The 7,762-nt window shown below is 41.4% G+C and overlaps 1 protein-coding gene across 1 annotated transcript; it reads right to left on the bottom strand.

The window, feature by feature from the left end:
* Positions 1-438: 438 nt before the first annotated feature.
* On the bottom strand, positions 439-6,048 carry LOC144638843 (uncharacterized). Its single transcript, XM_078498130.1, has 4 exons — positions 5,684-6,048; positions 4,577-5,038; positions 1,234-2,012; positions 439-641 (listed from the first exon to the last, which is right to left on the bottom strand). The coding sequence occupies exons 1-3, from the start codon at positions 5,931-5,933 to the stop codon at positions 1,702-1,704; spliced, it is 1,023 nt and encodes a 340-aa protein (XP_078354256.1). The 5' UTR covers positions 5,934-6,048; the 3' UTR covers positions 439-641; positions 1,234-1,701.
* Between the last annotated feature and the right edge of the window lie 1,714 nt (positions 6,049-7,762).

Genomic DNA, 7,762 nt, shown 5'->3' with positions numbered 1-7,762 from the left:
AGCCGATAGCCCACGACTCTTTGGCTTCTTTAATGAAGAATGAGCAGCTGAGGAACTAAATCCCCTTTGAATATTTCTCGTCCTTTGAACGTGAGTAATAAATATTTCTCTTTTTAAGCGTTAACCGTGAAAGAAGGTCATTTTGCTAGGTTTAAAGAATTTTATTTTGGAGCTAGTCGTCTCCAGTCGGAGGCTTAATGCTACGAAACCTGGGATAAGCTACGGCTTGTATGGGGCTCTTGGCTCGACGCAGACTTTTTTCAACTGAAAGTGCGTCACTTTTTACAAAGTTCGAAGCTTTGGTAAGATAGCTTTGCGTGCAAGTGAAAGTATGCAAAGAAGAAATTGTTGTGGCCAGTTGGATAGGAGAATGCTAGGAATTTCTTATTTGATTTTAGACTAAAAACTTGCATCTACTATTTGTAATATTCTGTAAAACGTGATCAACCTGGAATTAACACCACACTATTTGCCTTTTTTCTTTGGCTTTTCTTTAATAATAACAAACTTTCAAATGCAACAACAACAACATTCTTACACACTGTTATGCCAAAGCCAATCCGTTTGTACATCGTTCACACTACATAAATTTGTCTTAGTAATGTTTCTTGGTTTGAAGATGACAAAATCTAATACCTTGACTTAAGGTCGCGCAGGACCCTTGAAATCTTGTTGTATTTATTTAAAGAGTATGCACGAACTGCGACGACTGAGCCGACAACAAACGAATCATGACACGTTTCTCTTGTCAGTCGGTTTGTTCTCAGCTTGCGTGCCGGCGCTGACAAAGCGAATTCTTCGCTGTGAATGTGCACGTCGGGTAACATCTCGAGGTCTTCGGCGGCCTGCTTTCATTCGCCGTTTGTCAGGGGGGGGAACTGCTGGGACTCTTTTGTTGGAGCGATGAATAACGCTCAGGTGATCTTTAGTTTCATTTTACTCTTAGAGCGACTGCGGTTTGTGAACAGTCCGGAATATAGGTCATTTTTCGGTGCGCTGTTGTAGCCGAAAACTTGGACACATCTTCTGCTCTGGCCTGTAACACTAAGTAAACGGTCATCTCTCAGTAAAAGGACAATCATGTTGTTTCCTCGTCCCTTAATCCTTGATAAATTTTAGAGGATCGGTGTTCAAAACGAGCGAATTAAAGCTTTACAAGATAGCACCCCGTTAAGAAATTTGGCTTATGAATTTATTATGAGCAAGGGTCCTGCGCGACCTTAATAATTAAACAAAAAAAAATAAAAACAATGTTTCACCTGTAGCTGGTCCATACAACTAACGCTTATCTGACTTTACTTACTTATCGGTTTGGTATTGGTGTCCATGTAAGAGGATCTGGATAAGGTCTAAAGGGGCAGTATCATGGCGATTTTGATGCATTTTCGCCATAACGGAGCTAACATTGTGCCTCAATAGCTTCACTCATTCACAAGATGAAAAAAAAGGTGTGAAATGGGCTGAAATGTTTACTGAAAACTCTCTGACAATTCAGAAATCGTACCAGTATCGCACCTATATCCAGACCCTCGTACAATAGCAACTCAATTGGCTTCACAACCTTGTTATTTACTGAATCATACTCTGTATAAAGCTGTAGAGTATAACGACTTTAATAAATGATTACTGATCATGATCACCTAATAAAATAGTTGCATGATAATAAACTGAGATGTAAACTGTTGCAAATCACTCTTCATTTTAGTTTGAAAATGCAAAAACTTCCATTTCACTGACAGTAAAGTACTTATTTCCTGTAAAAAATGTGGTAGCATTCTGACCTGCTGGGCACTGGTACGAGTTGTTCAGCTTTACAGAGCAGCTGTTGGAATTCGGTCTATCGGCAATACAAAGGTCATTTCCGCTTCCAAATATTGGCCCATAGCTACTGTCACAATAGATAGCATATTCTTCTTGTCCAGCTATCAAAGGCATCTTAGTTGGTGGCAGACCGCTTGTGTTGACAAGGCTGAACAGGAACGAGTCTGGTGCTTTTCTGTACTCCCCAGAACCTTATGAAGAAAGGAAACATGTCTACAACTAGTTTATGGCAATTGTCCTTTTAATAATGACTTAATTAATTAGTTCTGCCTGTCAGTGAGTGAGACAAGATCATGACCAAATCATCACAAAAGAGAATTCTGCACTCTGAAGTATTTCTAGCTGACAAACAGGTTTACAAATACCAGTTTAAAACATACCAGTGCATAAACACACCCCGACTTTATTGATTTTTCAAACTCGTTAAATTTCACCAAGCTAAGACAGAGGAAATCAGAACATTGACGCTGTTTACAAGATGATTGGGTAACCCTAGACTAGTGATGGGGTTACCCTAGGGATCCCACATAAATTTTATTCTTTTCGTTTTTTTTTCTGTTTTGCAACAACGTGTCTACAAAGGCAAGTGAAAAACTGTCATTTATGTATTTAAAAGGGCCTTTTAAAATATTTCAAACAGACCCACCCAACAATTGATTCATCCATGTACTTGAAGGGCTCATTGAAGTGAAAACTTTAAGTTAATAAAATTAAAGGTGTAGTAATCCTTCTGAAGGTATTTGAAAGGGCCACCTTTTCTGTCAACAATGGTATATAAAATGGTATGGGTTTGGACCTTGGGACATATTAAAAAAATTTAGTGGCCCCCACAGGCAATTCAACACAGTGTTAACAAGAATTTTGTCACATGGACAGTATTCTTACCAGTTTTAAGCATTTTATAAAAAAAGTGGGTGGTGCAATTTGAGGTGAGCCAGGCCAAAATAATGTGTTCAAATGGAGCCATGAGAAAAATTTGCTGTATAAGGTGGGGGGAGCACTCAAAGTAATTACCTCTAAGGGCTGTATGCTCGACATCTATAATTAGATGTCTAGATCTAATTCTAGATTTCTAGAACAATACTTGTTCTATCATCCATCCACCCTGACCCTCTCCTTTGTAAATTATGTACCAAGCAGCATCAAGTCAATCTCACCAACTAGCTACAGTATTTGGATGCAAACACAGTTGAGCCAAGCTAACAATCATCTCCCATAAAAAAACAGTTAATCAATGCACTAGCAGTATTATTATTATACCACTTTTTACTTCAAGGTGGCTGATATTGTAAGTTAAGCCTATAGGGGAAGACTCGAGCCATGGGGCCCATACTGCTGGAGCTTATCCCAATTTCTGTAGCATTAAGCAGCTAGGAATATTTCTACTCCCCCCTGAATTGGATGCTAGTCCATCGCAGGGTACCCTCCAGCATTATGTCACGGGTGGAGAGAGGCACTATGACAGTAAAGTATCTTGCCCAAGAACACAACACAGTGACCCCAGCCAGGGCTCAAACCCGAACTGCTCGATCCGGAGTCTGGCACACTAACAATTAGGCCACCCCACCTCCCATCTAAGTTTAGCTTGATAAGTTTTAATTGTCACCATTTTCAGGGAGGTCAGGGAAGAGGGTCTATTACAGGGGGTTGTACAGTCCGCAGACCGCCATACTTTGTTCAAGACTGCAAAAAATCACCATAATTTCTTGACTTAACCAGCCAGATAAATACAAATGTACCCACAAACCGAATCTAAAATTGGTTAAACCACCAAACTGCCAGAGTACAATACTGATACCCTCAGGGAAAAAACTATCTGTTGTAGAGTGGGGCCATTATATTGGGCGATTCCAGAAAATATCCGTACCATACCACGGACGGCTTCCATATTTTAGCCCCCCTTGCCTTCGGATTCCAAATGCATTTCCCCCCACCCTCGGAATTCCATATCATTAACCCCCCTCCCTTCAGATTTTTCATTTTTTAGTCAGCTCTTTAGATTCCTGTCAGGGTTCACAAATACGCCTAATGTGGCGTATTTTACATCAAATTATTTCAATGACTCGATCTGTACATAGGACAGTATTATGACTAATTCTGGGATGAAAATGTAAAATAGACTTTTCTCCTACCCTTGTTCAACAAATACAACCTACATTAATTTTATGCCCTAGCTGGTGCAGAACATTAAATAAGATATTGTGTGATACCGTGTGTAAACTGGGAGATAATACTATCGAGATCGTGTTAAGGCATCTGGTTGTGTGAACCCACATTTTAGCGATTTTCTTTATTTGTAAATGAACGCAAACACGTGCCTGATCGATCAATACTTCACAGTCTTGTATCCTGCTTACGCTACGCGGTCGTCAGTTCGTGCTTTATTTGCGACTTGGTGTCCACAAAACATCGTCTTTTTTCTCCTCTGAATCAAGACCTGACTCCCCCATGCCTTTGGAATTTCCTCTAGTTCCCCCCATGCCTTCGGAATTCCAGTTCATGACCCCCCTTCCCTTGGATTTCCAAAACCGTCCGTGGTATGGTACGGATATTTTCTGGAATCGCCCATTTTACAGGCACTGTCAGGCAATGAACGGTCCCTTAGCTTTTGCCTGGTGGTCAGTATCTATCTTAGGTCAAATGCACTCTCCTAATCTCTGATTTCTACTATTTTTAATTATATACTTAAAAATTACATGTTTTCTGTTTCCTAAGTACATGTATGTCATGCCAGCAGAATTAGCATTTAACTTACCATCCCATGGTTGGTCGGTATATCCTCCAAGTATGTAATTTCCACTCTTGACCACTGTTACTGTTGGTCCCTTGTTGTCACAATAAAAGTGAAAGTTGGAAGCATTTGAGCCATGACGCGAAGTGCGATATATTAAGTAGGGAAACATTAAGTTTCTGCTTGTTAGGGCTAGGGTGTTATTCAACCAGCCCATCAAGGTTTGGCACTGATCTGATGACAGGATTAATGAATTCTTGAAGGATCCTGCTCTTAAGTCATTAATTATTCCCTCAACTTGGTAAAATTCAGCCTCGGCCAGTAGCTCTCTGCGAACAAACTTGTCTTCAGGCACAAGAAGCTCTCCAGTGCGTAGATAATTCAGGATATACCGAAAGTGAGTCCCATCACGATCAATGAAGTAAGATCCATCCTCGCTTGGCTTTGTGTCAAATCTTCCTGAAAACATGGCGTGTAACATTGAACCTGGGATATTAAGACAAGATGATGGAAACTGTACTCAGTAAAACATCCGCTGGTATTTAAGACTTAGTATGTATTCAGCTGATGGCCTAATTGTTAGCCAATCTCATTCCCAGGGTCTCTCTCCCCCCGCCCCCAAGAGCTCTGGAAAGTGGGGGAGAGAGACCCTGGGAATGGCTAGCATGTTGGACTCTTGATCGAGTGGTCCGAGTTCAAGCCTGGCCGTGGTCAGTGTGTTGTGTTCTTGGGGAAGATACTTAACTCTCATAGTACCTCTCTCCACCTAGGTGTATAAATGGGTACTGGCGACATAATCGGCTGGGGGGCCTTGTGATGGACTAGCATTCCATCGATCATGCTACAGAAACCGAGATAAGCTCCGGCCTGTATGTGCCACTATGGGCATTCCATTCCACATTCCATTTTAAATCCACCCCCACCCTTGTAGATGAGATTTTCTGAAGAAGTTTTTTAAAGTCATTTCTGAGGGGTTAGCCCTGTCAGCACTTTTGATCTTTCAAATACAAATCTTCTGTTATAATCACGCTCTAGTTTACTATTGAGCACTCTGAAAGCAGTTCTGCAATTCAACTCGATTACCTACCTAACTATATATTCACAACAATGATAAATAATTTCGAAACATACCAGGATCTTTAGTCAGGGTTTCCAGACTGGTCGAGAAAAGGTGGCCGCCAACATTGAGTTTCAACATTTTTGAGAAGTGCACATGCTCGAGCTTCTGTGCCACCTTATCAAAAGCTTCCTTTTCCTTTCGAACGTTCTTTGTTTCTTGCTTCAAAATGCCGAATAGTTCTTTGATGTGGTCGTTGACTTTCTGGAGAGCTTCATCGCCAAGAGCACCGTCTTCTTCCTCCGAGGTATGTGATGAAGACATCTTTGGAACCGAACTAAGAGGCACTGCAATGAGGAGACTGAAGAATTCAAGCGACCGCCATGTTGGATTCGAACTCGGTAGAGGCTTGGGGAGAAAGGAAATAAACGGCACGCAATGCATGCGGAAGCGATGACGTTTCCGAAGTACAGGTACAATTAAATTCTGAAATTGATTTTGTTGATTTAAAAGCACGATAAAATGCAGTGTGAGGATCTGTTGAATTTCAAACTAATGTAAAAATAACCGTTATCTTCAGAGATAAGCTGCTAATCAGTGAACAATAAACGAGACTGCAAGGCTGATCATTGTACGTGAAAAATAGACGAGACACCACCCGACTAGAACCGATACAGCAGGATTGCAACCGTGGACAGCTGTTTCGTCCTTATTGTGATTCATCAGCACGGTGTAGCGAATCTAAATGAAGCTAGCTCAAAAAGCTAACGCAAATAAATTGCTCATTAACTTGTACACTATATCGTGTTCCGTACTTTGAACGCACTTGTCCTCTGAATCACGCGTTGCCACATCACGTGTTTCGTATTCGGTCCCTTGCAGTTTTAGTCTTAATATTGAACAACAGTTTTTATTGAATCTTATATTTCCCATTGTTGTTGTTGTTCAACAAAGTTGCTTTTAATATATTGTAGCGTGACATCCGATATACGACATACGACGCGCAAATGCGTGAACCAAATACACGTACTAGAGATACTTACCGTGCGGGACTAGTTGCGGAACCTGCCATTTTTTATCGCCGGGGGGGGGGGGGGAGTCGGTGGAAGGAATTTTGGGGAGATCTCTTGATTTGAAGGAAAACAGAAGAGGGGATCAGTCGTGACAGAGAGCCCAAAAGGGGAATCACTGAAATAGTTTAGAAGGATTCTGATGGGCACCACTCAAAGCTGCTTGGATAATGACAGTTTGAGAGCATACAAAATAAATGCACCTTCAATTGGTTCTAACACAACTTTATTAAAAAAGACGGAAAATGTGATACTGGCGAATGTGCACATTTAAATTTATATCGAGAACGTATTAACACTTATATTTTTTTCTTTCATAACGTGCTTATGCCTTAGCTAATATATTCGTCTTTGAACACGACAGGTGAATTCTAAATTGTGAACCATAACTTCTGGTAGCTGAAACATTGTGAAATAGTGTGTTTGTTTAACATAAAGGTTTTTTCCCCCCTTTAATGGGCCCTCTTTGTCCGCTCTATAATAAATCCGATTCAACTGCTTCATCTGCCTCGTTTTGAGCCTCGTCATCCAATTTACCAACTTCATTTGCCAGTTGAGCCTCATCATTGAAAAAAATTTAGTCTTCTACGGCAGGTTGACCTGGACTTTGTGCCCTTTAAATGACCAACACTTGTTCTAGATTCTTTCCACTTTCGAGTGGCCACAGCAAAGGGCCTAGAGTTAAACGCCTTGTCAGTTTCTTAGCAAAGTCAGCATTGATACTATCGACAGGGGTAACTCAATCATTCTCTTCGATTGAACCGAAAATTTGTCCTGCGACAATAATTGAGGTCAAGTTTCCTACGAGATGACGTGCCCTCTGCTCAAGTCGCTTCTTCTTTTGACGGTTGGGGGGAGCGGGGATGGCGCAGTGGTGAGAGCACTCGCCTCCCACCAATGTGGCCCGGGTTCGATTCCCGGACCCGGCGTCATATGTGGGTTGAGTTTGTTGTTGGTTCTCGTCCTCGCTCCGAGGGTTTTTCTCCGGGTTCTCCGGTTTTCCTCCCTCCGCAAAAATCAACACTACTAAATTCCAATTCGATCTTTATCAGTCCTACGTCTTACACATGAGCCTCTGGCTCG

Source organism: Oculina patagonica, chromosome 14, assembly GCF_052425735.1.
Source record: "Oculina patagonica isolate OP01 chromosome 14, crgOcupat, whole genome shotgun sequence".
Classification (NCBI taxonomy): domain Eukaryota; kingdom Metazoa; phylum Cnidaria; class Anthozoa; order Scleractinia; family Oculinidae; genus Oculina; species Oculina patagonica.
Note: the sequence above shows the minus strand (reverse complement) of the source record. Positions and strands in the feature narration are given on the sequence as shown.